The 16,359-nt window shown below is 41.5% G+C and overlaps 1 protein-coding gene across 5 annotated transcripts in view; it reads left to right on the forward strand.

The window, feature by feature from the left end:
* The first annotated feature begins 718 nt into the window (after positions 1-718).
* Positions 719-16,359, forward strand: part of SLC38A9 (solute carrier family 38 member 9) — a 104,693-nt gene continuing 89,052 nt past the window's right edge. For 2 of the 5 annotated variants that reach the window (XM_072605615.1, XM_072605619.1), the window contains exons 1-3: positions 719-912; positions 1,616-1,656; positions 11,708-11,860. In XM_072605615.1, coding sequence (XP_072461716.1) covers positions 11,757-11,860 — 104 coding nt within the window. In that variant the 5' untranslated portion in view covers positions 719-912; positions 1,616-1,656; positions 11,708-11,756. Of the gene's footprint in view, positions 913-1,615; positions 1,756-2,957; positions 3,042-11,707; positions 11,861-16,359 lie in introns of all 5 variants that reach the window. The other 3 variants (XM_072605618.1, XM_072605616.1, XM_072605620.1) reach the window with 3 other exon arrangements.

The raw sequence follows: 16,359 nt of genomic DNA on the forward strand, positions 1-16,359 counted from the left end.
CTGCTTTTTTGGGGAACGTGGTTGAAGCAGAAATTCGTTTTAAAGGACTATGGATTTGCGATGAAGTTTTCTTTTTATTGCCTTCTTAAAAGATGGGGAAAGGGAAGAGAATTTGGAACTGAAAATAAAAAGGGGGGAAATATAATTGGTGTTCTTTGTAATCCTATGTATTTTATGCTTAAAAAATATCCTGAGCCAAGATCTACAGGTTCCTCATTACACCACAGGGGGCCGTGACCCGCAAAACGTTAAGAACGCTGCTCGAGTTCTAAGCCCACGTCTTATGGAGGAGGAAACTGAGGCCCAGGGCGGTGACCAGCTTTTCCAAGCCTTGTTACCAGCGGCTCCAGTGGGGTCCCACGTCTTCACTTGGGGGGGTCAGGGGTTCGGCTCCGAGATAAGCCACGTTCCCGTCCAGTCGGTCCTCTGTGACGCCGGAAGAGGGAAGGACAGACACATCAGTCCTGGTCTGAAGCATGACGGGGAGCCTGCCCAGCCCTGAGTCAGCAGACCGGCTCGGCGGCTGCCCGGCACGTGACCGCAGCCCAGCAGCTCCAGCACCAGACCACAGAGCCCTCCGGGGGGCCCCCGGGGAGCGGAGGGGGCCGAGGCGGACGAGCCACCCACGTCCCTTTTCTGGAGCAAGTCTGAGACGCGTGCTCCAGAGAGAGCCCAGATTTGCCGCGGGCCCTTGTGGGGGCTGTAGTCCGCACGGGTTGGGAGGTTCGAGGACCATCCGCGGCGAGAACTCCAATCCCCGTCAGCCCTCGCGGCCCGCCCAAGTGGCCACTTCCTGTTTAGTGAAAGCCGGGGGACTGCTGCTTTTTGAAAGAGTGGGGCTGAAGGGGCTGGTTGGCAGCGCCGTCCAGGCCTGGCTTCGGCTCCCTGCCCACCCGCCCCGCGCCCTGTCAGGTAGACCCGGCCTCTCTCCCCTCCCCCCCATTTCTCTTCAGTGTCTCCCCAGACAAATTCAGGATCCATCCCCGGGGAGGGGGAGGGGGAGAGGGAGGGGGCGCTCGAAAGGGCTGGTCCCCCCGGGAACGTCGGTGAAGCGCTTTGGGATCCCCGGATGGCTGGGCTGGGGGCGGGGGGAGGGGCGGCTGAATGTGGAAAACAAAATTAAAGTTTTCCCTGCTGCTCGTGCCGGGGCTGGAGAGAGAGAGGGAGGGAGGGAGAGACAGAGACGAGAGAGAGAATGCAGATCCTGGGGCGGGGCAAGGGGAGAAGGGGGGCGGTGGTCGTGACTGGAATGAGCCCCGGGATTGGCACGAGAGCTGGGGTTAGAAACGCTCCCGTCTGAGGGCCGACCCCAGCAGCGGGGGTGGGGGGTGAGCTGATCAGGGACAGCATGAGTGGGCAGGGGCATTGCAGGACCCCCCCCCCCCAGCGCAGTAGTGCCCTGTAGCCGGGTTGCCCACTTGTGCGGAGGGATCCCCAAGAAAGGAGGTGGGCAGTGCCCCTGCAGAGCTCTGGGTGCCACAGAAGGTGTAAGCTGTAACTCCAGGGGGGCACCTCCGATCCGTGCCCAGGTTAGGAGCAGGGCAGTTAAAAAGGGTGTCAGCTCTGTCTCTGCCCCTGGGGTGAATTCTCATGTGCCTCCTCTTTTTTCTTACAGCGTTCACCATCCGGAGAGGATTTCCATAGGCTGGCCAGCAGGTAACTAGTGAAGAAACCTCCCTCTTCGTGTCTTTGTTGAAGGCGGATAAATCCAGCCTGGCCTGGCATTTTTCCAGTTGGCAGACTAAGATTTGCCTTGTAAGTGTGGCATTAGTATGATAACATGGCTGGTACAAGCTTAGGTGCCACCTAAACATGGTTGGCGCAAGCCAAGGTGCCACCTGAACATGGTTGGCGCAAGCCTAGGTGCCGCCTGAACATGGTTGGCGCAAGCCAAGGTGCCGCCTGAACATGGTTGGCGCAAGCCAAGGTGCCGCCTGAACATGGTTGGCGCAAGCCAAGGTGCCGCCTGAACATGGTTGGCGCAAGCCAAGGTGCCGCCTGAACATGGTTGGCGCAAGCCAAGGTGCCGCCTGAACATGGTTGGCGCAAGCCAAGGTGCCGCCTAACCATGGTTGGTGCAAGCTAAGGTGCCACCTAAATGCCAAGGTGCCACCTAAACATGGTTGGGGCAAGCTAAGGTGCTGCCTAACCATGGTTGGCACAAGCTAAGGTGTCACCTAACCATGGTTGGCACAAGCTAAGGTGCCGCCTGAACATGGTTGGTGCAAGCTAAGGTGCCGCCTAGGCTTTCTTGGCATGAGAAAAACAGTTTTCAGTTTACTCCCAGATTCTAGGATTTAGAGCTGGAAGGGAACCTTTGGGATAACTTAGTTTTACCCCCTGTTATTTTGCAGATGAAGAAACTGAAGCCAGACGAGTTAGATCCAAGGAGAAGGAACCCAGGGTTAGAAAGAACTCAGTAAAAATGGCCATTTAGAGTAATAAGGTTTTTCAGTGGCAGAACTGAGTTTCTAACCTCAGATTCAACTCCCAGTGCTTTTTCCACTTTAGGATGCTGTTTGGAGAATTTAATCTACAGTGGATCTCATCTGCCTCTAGAAATAAATTGGTTAGTTGAAAACAAAGTATTTTTAGATTCTATCTCAGTGCTTTAGGAAATGCTTAGGAAAAGATGGTTCTCTCATTCATTGTGACCTTAAAATAGGCTATGTATTATTTTGCAGAATGATATTTTACAGAAAGCATTACTGCTTCATAATAGGAAGATACATATACATATATATACTTAAGTTTTAGATTAGATAATACCATAAGGATAAATAGGTAGAAACTTTGATTTTAAAAAGCCATATCCAGAAGATGGGAAAGACAGTCAAAGGTGAATAAACGCTAACTTGCCGTCTATTCCGTTCAGAAATGTCAGAAACGCTAAAGTTCAAAATGAGCTGAAGTGGATGAGGAAAACTAAAGAAAATAAAAGTTTATTTTGTTTTTAGCGATATAGAGGAAAAGCCAATCAGACGATGGATAGGACGGCTGCTTGGGGCAAATAGAACTGGATAATGTACAACAGAAAAAAGGCAAGACTATTCAACTTTTATTTTGTTTTTGTTTTATCTACCAAGGAGAATGATCACAGGATTCGAAAGAACTGAACAAAAATGACTATTTAGAGTAATAAGTTGCTATCCAAGATAAGTAGGGATATAAAAAGAGAGTATTTAGCTGCCCTTCATGAGTTCAGTTTGCAAACTACCTCTCAGGCTACTGTAAGAACTGGTAGGTGTGACTGCTGAAGAATCTCTGAAAGATTGATGGAAAGATCATAGCAACTGTCCCCATTTTCACAGAAGGGAAAAGAACGGAAAATAAAACTTATAATAAGCTAGTGAACTGACTTACCCGCAGAATTCCAGAAGGTATTATTCACAAAGTGGATAACCACAAAAAGTCAGAATGGTTTCATCAAGAAACGTCCTATCACACTAACCTTATTTCCTTTTTTTTTTTTGACAGGGTCCTTAATTAGTCTGTTAAATCAGGTGTAGTTTATTTAAATTCCAGCAAAGTACATGACTGAGTTTCTCATGCTGTTATAGGTAAGATAGGAAAATGTGAATTAGAGAATAATAGGTAAATTTGTAACATTGCTTGGGTGGACTGAAAATTCATTAATGGTGCTATGTTAGCCTGGAAAAGTTCTTAAACTTTTTTTTTTTGTGTCATAGACCTCTGGCAGACTGGTGAAAACTATGGACCCTTTTTTCAGAATGTTGTTTGTTGCCTATGTTCATAATTAAGGGAAATAGTAAATTGCATTTAGAGCTTAGTAAAGATAAAGTTATAATTTTTTCCCCTATTGAAGTTAAAGGATTCCCTGAAATCTATCTGTGGATCCCCTGGCCGTGGAGGAGGGCTAATCTTGAAATGGATGTAGGTCTAAATAGGCAAAATGTCACATCATAAATAAATGAGAGTATGATGGAAGGAGATAAAACCCTTGGCTTTGGAGGAGGGCTAATAGTGTGTCCCAGGGATATATACTTGGTTCTGTGCTCTTTTACTATTGTTATTAATGTCTGTGTTAAGTACCTACTTTGTGCTATCTGCTAGAGAAGAACCTTACATTCTGTTGGGGGCAGAGAAATGTATGAATAGCCTTTGTTTTCAGGTTTGTAGGAGACACAAAGCTAAGAGTGATGGCCAACAAGTTGGATTACAAAGGCAGTGTCCCAAAAGATGTTGACAGGCTAGAATAGTCAACTGGATGATGAGTTGAATGAAGATAAAATGTGAAGTCTTACACACTGGTTCAAAAGTTGTTGTCAGGTATAACATGAGAGAGCCATGATGAGGCTGCACTTCATCTGAAAAGGATTATTGGTGTGCAAGTTCAGTAAAAGGCAATTTCTGATTTTGCAGCCAAAAATAAAACTAATGTGATCCTAGGCTTCCCTAAGAGAGGCTTAGTGTCTGGGACTAAGGAAGTATTGGTTCTACTATGCTTTGCCCTCGTTTCACCCTTTGTGGTACTGTGTGTAGTTGTGGCACCACAGTTTGGAGTGTGGCAGTCAGCATGGTGAAGGGCTTGAGACCATGCCATAGTAATATTGGCTGAAGCAGTTGAGTGTAGAGGAGAGGAGAGTGAAAGAAGTTAGGAGAGCTATTGTCAGGTATTTGAAGGACTGTCATGGGCAGTGAATAGAATGCCATGCCTGGAGTCAGAAAGACTCATTCCTAAGTTCAAATCCAGCCTCAGACAGTGACCTTGTGCAAGTCACATAACCCTGTTGGCCTCAGTTTCCTCATCTGTAAAATGAGATGAAGAAGGAAATGGCCAATCACTCCAGTTTCTTTGCCAAGAAATGCCAGGCCTAGAGGCCTGTGGGCTACCCGAGTCTTACCTTACCTCTATCGGAGGTCTTCGGCTGGCCAAACCGGATACTCGTATGAGAGAAGAGACCTATCAGAGTCGAACAAGGGTTGAGCTTTATTCAGGGTTCTGGTTACAAGTGCAGGGGGAATTCTTCCTTAGGAGGGAGAGAGAAAGATCTCCCAAGGAGGCAAAGATCTTACAATAAGAGATTGGAAGTAGAAGTGTAAGTGGGGAGAGAGGGGGAGGGGAGAGCGGAGAGAGGAAAAACAGAGCCTTCTGTCCTGTCCGCTCCGCGCCCCTCCCGCCTAAGAGCGCTTTCAGGCTTTCCTGATCCCAATTAAGCTCTCCTTAGTTTGCACCTGAATACCGTGCCTGTTAGATAACAATAGGTGTGCCCAGATCCGGGACAATCTCGAGGGCGGGGAGAGCTCTCTCCCATCACGTTTCTCACGGGAAGAGGCGGAAATACACGAGATTGCTCGGTCTCACTCCTCGATTCCCTGGTGTTTATGGGGGGCCTCGTGAGAACTCTAAGATTTAGAAGTTCCCACCTTTACCCGCCCGAGACTGTCCACATGGAATTGAGCTTCCATCCCCAGCAAAGAAAACCCCAAATGGGGTCATGAAGAGTTGAACACAGCTGAAAATGACTGAATGACGACGATGTGTGGAAGAGGAATTAATTTGTTTTCCACTTTTCTCACTGTTATCCTCTTGTCACCACAAGCAGATGTATGACACTAGTTTTAAATCTTCATTATCTATTCCCTGGATCATTGCAATCACTTTCTAATTGCCTCAAGGCTCTTTCTTCTGCAATTTCCTCTACAATTTTTTTTTCCCCAAAGCTGCTAAAATGATTTTTCTAAAAAGTTTAGGTTTAACCATGTTACTTTCTTACATGTTGAATTCCCGTGGCTCTGTATCATGTCTGGGATCAATGTAAATTCTTCTGTTTGGCACTTAAAGTGCTTCGCTTGGCATTAGGAAAACTTTAGTTCAAATGCTACCTTAAATACTCACTAACTGACAAGGCACTTAACCCACCTCAGCCTTAGTTGCCTTGTTTGTAAAATAAGGAGATTGATTTCAATGGCCTCTTATATCCCTTCTGGTTCTATTAACTTCTACTTTTCTATCCTTATTAGATATCAGTCTCTTTCAGGTATCCTGTGGCCCAGCCACATTGATCATCTTTATGTTCCTTACCTTCCATCACCAGCTATCCCCATGCCTAGAATACACCTTCTCAACTTTGCCTTTTACCATCCCTGTGTTTCTTAAAAAATCAACTCAGATGCCATCTTGTATATGAAGGCTTTCCTGCCCTCCTAGTTGCTAAGGCTTCCCCCCTCATTACCATGTAATTTTTTTTGCACTTTTTGTGTATTCTATATGTGTACACTGCCCTCTCAGTAGAATGTAAGGTCCTGGAAGGGGGAACTGTTTCCTTTTTGTCTTTGTATTCCCATTGCCCAGCATGGAGCCTGGCACACTGGTTCTTACTAAGTGCTCCGTTATTGATTTTTGTATATTTCTGTTTGGCAGGACTAGGATCAGTGGTCAGAAATTACAGGATGACATGTAGTCTCAGTATAAAAATATCACAATCACATACGTTGAAAAGTGGAATTGGGCTGCCATTGTACGTTGGCTAGATTATGCCTTGTGGAGTATGTCATAGAAAGGATTATTTGGACATGGGTTGAACTTGATGGCCTCTGAGGACCCATTAAACCCCAAGATACTGTGATTATGTCAAAGAATGGGAGTTGTTACCAAGACTTCCATTTTACATTACTAAGTGTAGCTTCAGCATGCCCTTCATAATTATTATTATTTTTTATTTAACTTTTAACATTCATTTTCACAAAATTTTGGGTTCCAAATTTTCTCCCCATTTGCCCCCTCCCCCCACCCCAAAACACCAAGCATTCTAATTGCCCCTATCACCAATCTGCCCTCTCTTCTATCATCCCTCTCTGCCCTTGTCTCCATCTTCTCTTTTGTCCTGTAGGGCCAAATGACTTTCTATACCCCTTTACCTGTATTTCTTATTTCCTAGTAGCAAGAACAGTACTTGACAGTTGTTCCTATAACTTTGAGTTCCAACTTCTCTTCCTCCCTCCCTCCCCACCCCTTCCCTTTGGAAGGCAAGCAATTCAATATAGGCTATATCTGTGTAGTTTTGCAAATGACTTCCATAATAGTCATGTTGTATAAGACTAACTATATTTCCCTCCATCCTATCCTGCCCCCCATTGCTTCTATTCTCTCTTTTGATCCTGTCCCTCCCCAAGAATGTTGACTTCAAATTGCTCCCTCCTCCCCATGCGCTCCCTTCCTTCATCCCCCCCACCCTGCTTATCCCCTTATCCCCCATTTCCTGTATTGTAAGATAGGTTTTCATACCAAAATGAGTGTGCATTTTATTCCTTCCTTTAGTGGAATGTGATGAGAGTAAACTTCATGTTTTTCTCTCACCTCTCCTCTTTATCTCTCCACTAATAAGTCTTTTGCTTGCCTCTTTTATGAGAGATAATTTGCCCCATTCCATTGCTCCCTTTCTCCTCCCAATATATTTCTCTCTCACTGCTTGATTTCATTTTTTTAAGATATGATCCCATCCTCTTCAATTCACTCTGTGCACTCTGTCTCTGTGTGTGTGTGTGCTTGTGCGTGTGCGTGTGCATGTGCGTGTGTGTGTGTGTAATCCCACCCAGTACCCAGATACTGAAAAGTTTCAAGAGTTACAAATATTGTCTTTCCATGTAGGAATGTAAACAGTTCAACTTTTATGAGTCTTTTATGACTTCTCTTTGCTGTTTACCTTTTCATGCTTCTCTTCATTCTTGTGTTTGAAAATCAAATTTTCTTTTCAGCTCGGGTCTTTTCATCAAGAATGCTTGAAAGTCCTCTATTTCATTGAAAGACCAATTTTTCCCCTGAAGTATTATACTCAGTTTTGCTGGGTAGATGATTCTTGGCTTTAGTCCTAGTTCCTTTGACTTCTGGAATATCTTATTCCATGCCCTTCGATCCCTTAATGTAGAAGCTGCTAGATCTTGTGTTATCCTGATTGTATTTCCACAATACTTAAATTGTTTCTTTCTAGCTGCTTGCAATATTTTCTCCTTGACCTGGGAACTCTGGAATTTGGCCACAATGTTCCTAGGAGTTTCTCTTTTTGGATCTGTTTCAGGCGGTGTTCTGTGGATTCCTTGAATATTTATTTTGTCCTCTGGTTCTAGAATCTCAGGGCAGTTTTCCTTGATAATTTCATGAAAGATGTCTAGGCTCTTTTTTTGATCATGGCTTTCAGGTAGGCCCATAATTTTTAAATTGTCTCTCCTGGATCTATTTTCCAGGTCAGTTGTTTTTCCAATGAGATATTTCACATTATCTTCCATTTTTTCATTCTTTTGGTTTTGTTTTGTGATTTCTTGGTTTCTCATAAAGTCATTGGCCTCTATCTGTTCCATTCTAATTTTGAAAGAACTATTTTCTTCAGTGAGCTTTTGAACCTCCTTTTCCATTTGGCTAATTCTGCTTTTGAAAGCATTCTTCTCCTCATTGGCTTTTTGAACCTCTTTTGCCAGTTGAGTTAGCCTATTTTTCAAGGTGTTATTTTCTTCAGCATTTTTTTGGGTCTCCTTTAGCAGAGTGTGAACCTGCTTTTTATGCTTTTCTTTCATCTCTCTCATTTCTCTTCCCAGTTTTTCTTCCACCTCTCTAACATGATTTTCAAAATCCTTTTTGAGCTCTTCCATGGCCTGAGCCCATTGTTTGGGCTGGGATACAGAAGCCTTGACTTCTGTGTCTTTCCCTGATGGTAAGCATTGTTCTTCCTCATCAGAAAGGAAGGGAGGAAATACCTGTTCACCAAGAAAGTAACCTTCTATAGTCTTATTTCTTTTCCCTTTTCTGGGCATTTTCCCAGCCAGTGACTTGACTTCTGAGTTTTCTTTCCACCCCCACCTTGCCTCCAGATCCGCCCAGCCAGCTCTTGGGGTCTGAGATTCAAATGCTGCTTCCCAGCTTCAGGGCTTTGGGTGGGGCGGGGCTGCTGTTCGGTGTGAGATTAAGTTCAGGTGCTTAGGTGGGGGCAGGGCTGCCAGGCGGGGCTCAGTTCCCTCAGGGGGTTTATGCAGAGACCTTCAACAATGGATCCTGGCTCCTGCCTGCTTGGGGAGCCCCTGTCTGCTCTCGCCTCCGCTGCTGCCTCCCGAGGGGGCCTGAGTTATGGGGGCACCCCAGTCCCCTCTCAGCAAGCCGAGAAGACCCTCTCACCAACCTTTGGGGCCCGTGGGTGGAGGGACCCGCACGGCCACTGGAGATTCCGTCTTTGAAGCCCGCTCGGATCTGTTCCTCTCGGTGCACGCAGCCAAGCAGGGCTGGGCTCGGCTCTGGGTCTAGGGCACGAGGGACCTTTTGCGAGAGGTTTTCAGGGCTCTCTGGAACAGAAATCTCGTCCGCTCCGTTGTTCTGTGACTTCTGCTGCTCCAGAATTTGTTGGGAGTTCTTTTTTACAGATATTTTATGGACTGTGGGTTCGGAGCTAGCATATGTGTGTCTTTCTACTCCGCCATCTTGGCTCCGCCCCCTGCCCTCCATAATTATTGTAGACCATGTTATTTTAAAATCTCAGCTGGCAAAAGTTTGTATTTATATCATATTTGCAACTCTAAAACATCATTGAGTGAAGAACCACTGAATGCCGGAATGGAGGAGGATTCCGTGGCCTTTCTGCTTGACCCCTCAACTTTCACTGTTTTTTCTCTTGCAAAATGAATGACTGATAGCTTTGGCTCTGCCTGTTTTGTTGTAGATTATGAGCATCCTGGTGTTACTGATCTTTGTAAGCAGCATTATGTAAGGAAATATTTTTTCCCTGATCTTTATGGGTATTTATTGATCAGTTATCCTTGAGTCTAATCGAGGTAACTTTCTTTGTGTTTTTAATTGCTTTCATCATCTGCGTTGTTACCTTTTTGGTATTAATGACTAAGGTCATGGAATCACAGATTCTCATAATTGGGAGGGAACTTGGAGGCTCCCTCATCCAACTGAATAGGAATCCCTTCTCCAGTGTCCCACCCATGTGATTTATCTAGGGTTGGCTTGAGTGTCTCTAGTAATGGGCAGTCCATTCTCCTTTTGTACAGCTTTTGTAAGTGTTAATAAGTTTTTCTTTACACAGAATTTCATTCTTCATTTCTTTACCTTCTTTTTGTTCCTAGATTTGCCTTCTGGGGCCAACTGAAGAAAGTCTGATCCCTTTCCCACATGACACCTCTTTTCCCCTCGAATATAGACAGCTCTAATTCTTACTCCTTTTTCTTTCCCCTGCCAGTTTTTTATGTCTACAAGCTGAATGTTACCAGGAACACAAAAAGTTGGAGTTTCTTTGTCATATGGAAGACAAAATGCCACCAAGGTTTTTGACTGTCTTAGTAAAAGAGACTTTTTGAAATTTCTGTGTTACAACTAATTTTGTGATTTACCAGGATGTTTTCTAGATTTTTAAGAAATTAAAACCTAAACCTAACGTTTATTCTTCTCATCAAATACTTTAAATCTTTCTTCAAGTTCCATTCTGGGCGTGGCTTCCTTAAATTCACTGGTTGCTATTTTAAACTCCATGTTTTTATTAATTCCATCCAAAGAAGTTAATCAAATTGGCAGTTTCCTGACAAAGACTAAAAATCATAGTTTGACCTAAATACCAATTCAATTTTTAAAAATTAATGGATCAAAATAGTGACACTGAAAAAAATATAACCTTAGAAGATTTCCCATGACCCCCTTATTCCATCAAATCAGACAAATCAATCAATGGATTTATTTTTGTGTCCTGAGCCAATTTTGGTAGATAATAGAAACTAGAGATACATTTTCTGTTTCCTTCCTCCCTTCTGACCATGAAAAGAAAAATAGACTGAAGAAAAAGTCACAAAATGTATCCAAAAAAAAAAGACACTTTCATGGAGATGCAGCACCATCTTGTGGTTTTGTAAGATAAAGCTCCTAAAGTCATACAACTTGTGGTTTTTCCATTTCTTAGGGTAAATGATATCATCTCTTGACTTAAGGGATAGGTGAAATGAAGCCAAGGGCCCAGAGTTACCCATCTCATGGTAGATACTGTGCACAGGATATGGGCTGTGCTTTCTAGGAATGTACATTTTTCAATGTCTGTCCCCATATGCTCTTGTGTATGTTTATGTATGTAAATGTACGTTTATGTTTTTACACATAAACAATGTCCGGGGTATTTTAGTTAGACTAGGTATAATTTTATTCTTCTTTGTAATTTGCTATAATATAACTGCCATGGGACATTTAGGAAGTGGTGTTTTTTGGCCTCTCAGGTATCTTTCAGTTTGATAAAGGCAAAGATAGGTAATATGATTATGCATACCTTAGCTCTTCCATCTACTTCTTTAATAATGAACGATCCATCACTCTCTGGATTGGCTTGGTTTATGGTAATTGAAGATTACTAACACAGAGTTTTTGTCTATTGTAGCCAAATGTCCTATGTTCTGCTAACTTGACCTCTTTTTCTTTCAGCTGAGTTGTGTTTGTTGCTAGCTTGCTAAACTGGAAATTCTCCCTGAGGTGTTAGGACAAGTTGCCTTCCATTTGTGTTGTTTCCTGACTTTGAATTCCTAGTTGAACTGAAAAAACTGAGTCCCTCCCTAAATTGCTAATGAAATTAAAATTTCAGGCATCTGTCATATGTCCTCAGGAATTGTTTCATGATTGTACTTTTTAAGTTTTACACACTGAAAATATATAGCTTTATAAATAGCAAAATCATGTCTTTTACGTAGAGAATTAAAATTACTTATATTTTTATTTATTAAGGTCAAAAATCTTCAGACCTCAGAGATTTTAGAAAATTCACCTTTCAAAAATGGATGATGATTCTAGACCTCTCCTCATTTCTGAGGTGAATAATGAAGTAGATCCTCAGGTTATGAACATCCAGTTCGAAGCAGCAGATGTGAGATCAAAAAGGTGAGTGTTTTATTTGTTAGGAACTGATAGTCCCTGACCCTTGAATTTTATGTACAATTATGCAAGTATTATGATTAGATTATTTAGTGTTTTTAAAAAGTTAAATTGCAAACAAATCTCGATTTGATAATCAGGTAGCCAATTTCTCATTTTTTCTTGGGATTTTATTTTCATTTACCCTTATGTTTAATAATTTTGATCAAATTCATTATAAAGGTTTACTTCTATATGACAAGTCGTACATTCAATAATGTAATGTCTGAGATTAATTCATTTGCTGTCACTAAAGCCTTAAAACTATTTGAAAAATGCCATAAATTAATTGATTTTCAGTGTTTCAAGAAAAAGATAGCATAGAAATGATTTTATCTTAATAACTACTGACTAAAATTAAAATGACCAGTTAATTTATTATGTTATGTACTAAATATGCCTTCCCTTTGATCTAATTTTCTGTTCCTCCACAACAAAAATATATAGCATGTCATCTGATAGGATGATCAGTCCCTCTTTAATTTGCGGATTGAGTGATTAACTATTTGCTGAAAATACTAGTTTTTTATTAGAAATTGATTTGTAGTCTAAATCTTTACTCCAGTGCCTAATCATGATAGGGTAGTGACTTTGACTTTTCACTGTTGTCTTTTTAAGAATGGTAATTATGCGAGAGGGGCAGGGTGGCACAGTAGATAGAGGGCTAGTCCTCAGGTTCAGATAGACCTGGGTTCCAGTCCTGCTTCTGCCTGCATATTGGCTCTGGGCAAATCCCTAAGCTCTCCGTGCTCCAGGCAGCCTTCTAACAAGGTAAGTTGGAGAAAGTATGCTTATTAGATAAAGGAAGTTCTTCACTGAAGCTTTCTACACTGATGAAATTACAAGTCTTGTATAGATACTAGCAATATTGACATTTGTTAGTTTTGAAATTATAAATGATCATCTGATCAGAAGAATGTGAATCTGTGAGGATCATGGACTTTGCAGATAATCTAGGCCACCTTCTTCATTTACTGATGAGGAAACTGGAGCCTAGACAGAAGTTAAGGGGCTTGTCGAAGGCCACAAAAATATTAAGTAATAGAGTCACAATTCAGACCCAGGCCCCTCCAACTCCAGTGTGCTTTTTCAGTTATAGCTTAAATAGACATTGTATGGCCTCATGCAGCGTTTAATAAATCAAGGTGAGAGGTGATGAATGGAAACTTTGCTTGCTTTTGTTCCCTAAATCTTAGCATTGGCTTGATTTAAATGACAAAGAAATACTACAGGCTGTTAGAGTAAAAAACAAACAAAAAACCCAAGCAGATGTTTAAGTGCTAGAAAGCTAAGAAACTGTTCATCTTTTTAAGACCTAATTTAGCATGAAGTTTTCTAGCTTTACCACACAGGGGAGCCGGAAGCCATGATATAGTTTTGTTGTAATCTGAGGCATCTGGTTATTTTGACACCCTTAGCTTTTCCTCTTCTCTTTCTCTGATTCACCTTCAGCATGATGGAGGTTTTAGTTTAGTTATTGAGTTTATAGGAGCAGTCCTTCATTCAGCAGACATGTATTGAATACCTATTATGGTCCAGCACAGACAAAATAGTTCCTGTGCTCAAGAAGCTCATATTTTATTGGGTCAAATTGACATTTACACAGAGAAGTAAATACCAAATATGACTGTAGTAAATAGTCATTACTCTAGTCTGGAGGGCTTGTAGAAGAGCTTCCTTTATTGGGAAGAGGGTGGGACTAGGTGACTTCCATGGTCACCTCCAATTTGAGGCCATGATCCTGATTTGCCATACTGGGTTAGACCCTTGGTTCAAGGGATCCTAGAATCTAAGAGCTGAAAGGGACATTAGAAATCTTCCAGTCTGATGCCTTCATTTACATTTAAAGAAGCCAAGTCCTAGAAAAGGAAAAGGTTTGCCCAAAAGTCATGTAGAAAGTCACTATCAGAGCTAATACAAGGATCCTTGTCTTCTCCTTCTCAGACCAAGTCTTTTTCTGCTCCCCATAATTCCCTTCCATGTGACCTATGACTTCCTCATTTATTTATTATAATATGTTTTATTGATCTCTTTTGTCTTTATTTTACAACCATTTTAAACAAATTACGTCCTTCCTTGTGACAAAAACAGCTAAATCATGGGTCTGGAGTCTGTGAGCTGTTTTTTTAAAAAATATTTTGGTAATTGTTTCAATGTAATTGATTTCCTTTGTCAGCTTTGTGTTTTATGCATTTAAAAACATTGTTCCATAGCCTTCACCAGACTGCTGAAAGAGTGTTCATGACACCAGAAAGGTTAAGAAACTCTGAACTAAGCAAAAACATCTGATCCAGTGACCAGTTCTGACAGTGTATGCAGTATTCTATCTAGTAGCCCCCACTTTCTGTTTTTAGGCAGCTAGATGCAGTGGATAGAACACTGAACCTGACGCTGGGAAGACGTGAGTGTAAATCCTGCCTCAGACTCTCACTAGCTGTGTGACCCTGATCAAATCACTCAAGTTCACTCACTTTCAGTTTCCTCATCTGTAAAATGAGGATAATAGTACCTCCCAAGGTTGTTGTGAGAGTGAAACTTGATAATATTTGTGAAGTTCTTTGTAAACCTTAAAGCACTCCTTGGAGAGTAGCCATCATCATAATTATTATTTAGGGATGATAATAGGTTTCATTATCTGTTCTTTGTGTCCTTCGTTGATATTTAGGTTCCTCAGTTAAACTTAGTTTGGTGGTCTTTTTATTTACATCATGCTGGTTATTGTCTGTTTTCTTCAGTTCTGCTTATTCCTCTCTTCTCAGTTCATATATATCTTCCCATACTTCTCTGAATTCTTCATATTTGTCATTTTCACCGCATAATCATTTTCCATTACACTCATATGCCAGTTTTTGTAAGCATTCCTTAATTGATGAGTGCCAACTTTGCTATCACAAAGAATGCCATTTTGAATATTTTATTATGTTTGACCTTTAAACATATTCCCAGTAGTGAGATCACTTGATGGGCTAAAGGGTAAATAGACAATTTAGTTATTCTTCTTGCATAATTCCAAATTGGTATCTGGAATGATTAGACCACTTCACAGTTCTACCAGTTGTGTGTCAGTGTGCTGATTTTTTCCATTGCCCCTCCAGCGTTACTCCTTTTTTGTCATTTTTGCCAGTTGGCATGGCGCGAGATAAAATCTCAGGATTGTTTTTGCTTTGCATGTCTTTCTTTTGTAATTAATTTTTATTCTGAAATTATGAAACACTAAATAGAATGAATGTTGGCATATACATAGTAGGATAGAAAAAAGTAATAAATGATAACTTCAGTTCTCTGTTATATAGAGAGCATTTTAAAAAACATTTAATAAGATCAATCTGAAGTTTTCAAAGCCAGCTTTTCTGATTTTCCATCTGTTCTTTTCTCTCCATTAAAAAAAAAAAGTTGCCCCAATAACTCTACTTTTTTCTTTGCATTTCATTCATTTAACAAGTATTTAATAAGGACTTGGTATATTCCAGACACTGTGCATTTCTTTTTACTGTAAGTGATTTGGAGCGTGTTTTCATACAGTTATTTATAGTTCGTTGTATATTTTGAACATTGTTCATACCCTTGGATCCATTTTATTTGAAATGTCTCTTAATGTTAAATATTGAGACAGTTTCCTATATAGTTTCAGTATCAGACTTTTCTTGGTAATATGTTATGCATATAGTTTTCCTGTTCTACCATTTCTCTCTGATCATTTTATTTCTGTAAAATACTTTTGGTTTCATGTAGTCAAAATGATCTCTTTTCTTTGATGATCTTTTCTCTGCATTGTTGACTTCAGAATTCTCCGCATCACCACAGGTGTGAAAGATACTTGGTCATTCTTCTGATCTTTTTAGATTCTCTTCACATGTCCAGTTTGACCTTATCATGAGTTATGTTTTAAGATTTTGGTCTAAATCTGATTTCTGCCAGGCTTCTTCCCAATTTTCCATGCAGTTCCTGTCAGAAATGGAATCCTTCCTTCTCTGGTGATTTGTATTGTGGGGTTTGTCAGACACTGGGCTGCTGTTTTCAGTGGTTTCTTTTTCTTACTTACCTATTATCTCATCTTTTTCACTGAAACTCATTTTGTGTGTCCTTACTCATCAGACTGAGAAAGTGTTCTCTTGGGCCTCTTCAGCTTTCAGGGGACCTGAGGTCCAACTAGACCCAAGGGACCATCACATTATGTTGGGGCTAGTAGAAAGAGCCTTGTTTCTTTAGTTAGTGGGCACTGCCAGTTACTGGGTGCGTGAGTTTACGTAAGTCAGTTTACCTCTTTAGATCTGCCTTCTCATCTGTAAATCAGGAATTAGGACCAGATGATCTCCAAAGCCCCTTCTAATTCCGACAGTTTTCTGTGATAGAGCATAGAGGTGTCCAGGTAACCAAAGAAAAAGCTGAAGTTGCATTTCATTTTTCTGTTATTCTGGTATCACTTTTACTAAACCTTTTGTCAGGGAATAGGTAAAATTGTGGAT

Source organism: Notamacropus eugenii, chromosome 4, assembly GCF_028372415.1.
Source record: "Notamacropus eugenii isolate mMacEug1 chromosome 4, mMacEug1.pri_v2, whole genome shotgun sequence".
Lineage (NCBI taxonomy): Eukaryota > Metazoa > Chordata > Mammalia > Diprotodontia > Macropodidae > Notamacropus > Notamacropus eugenii.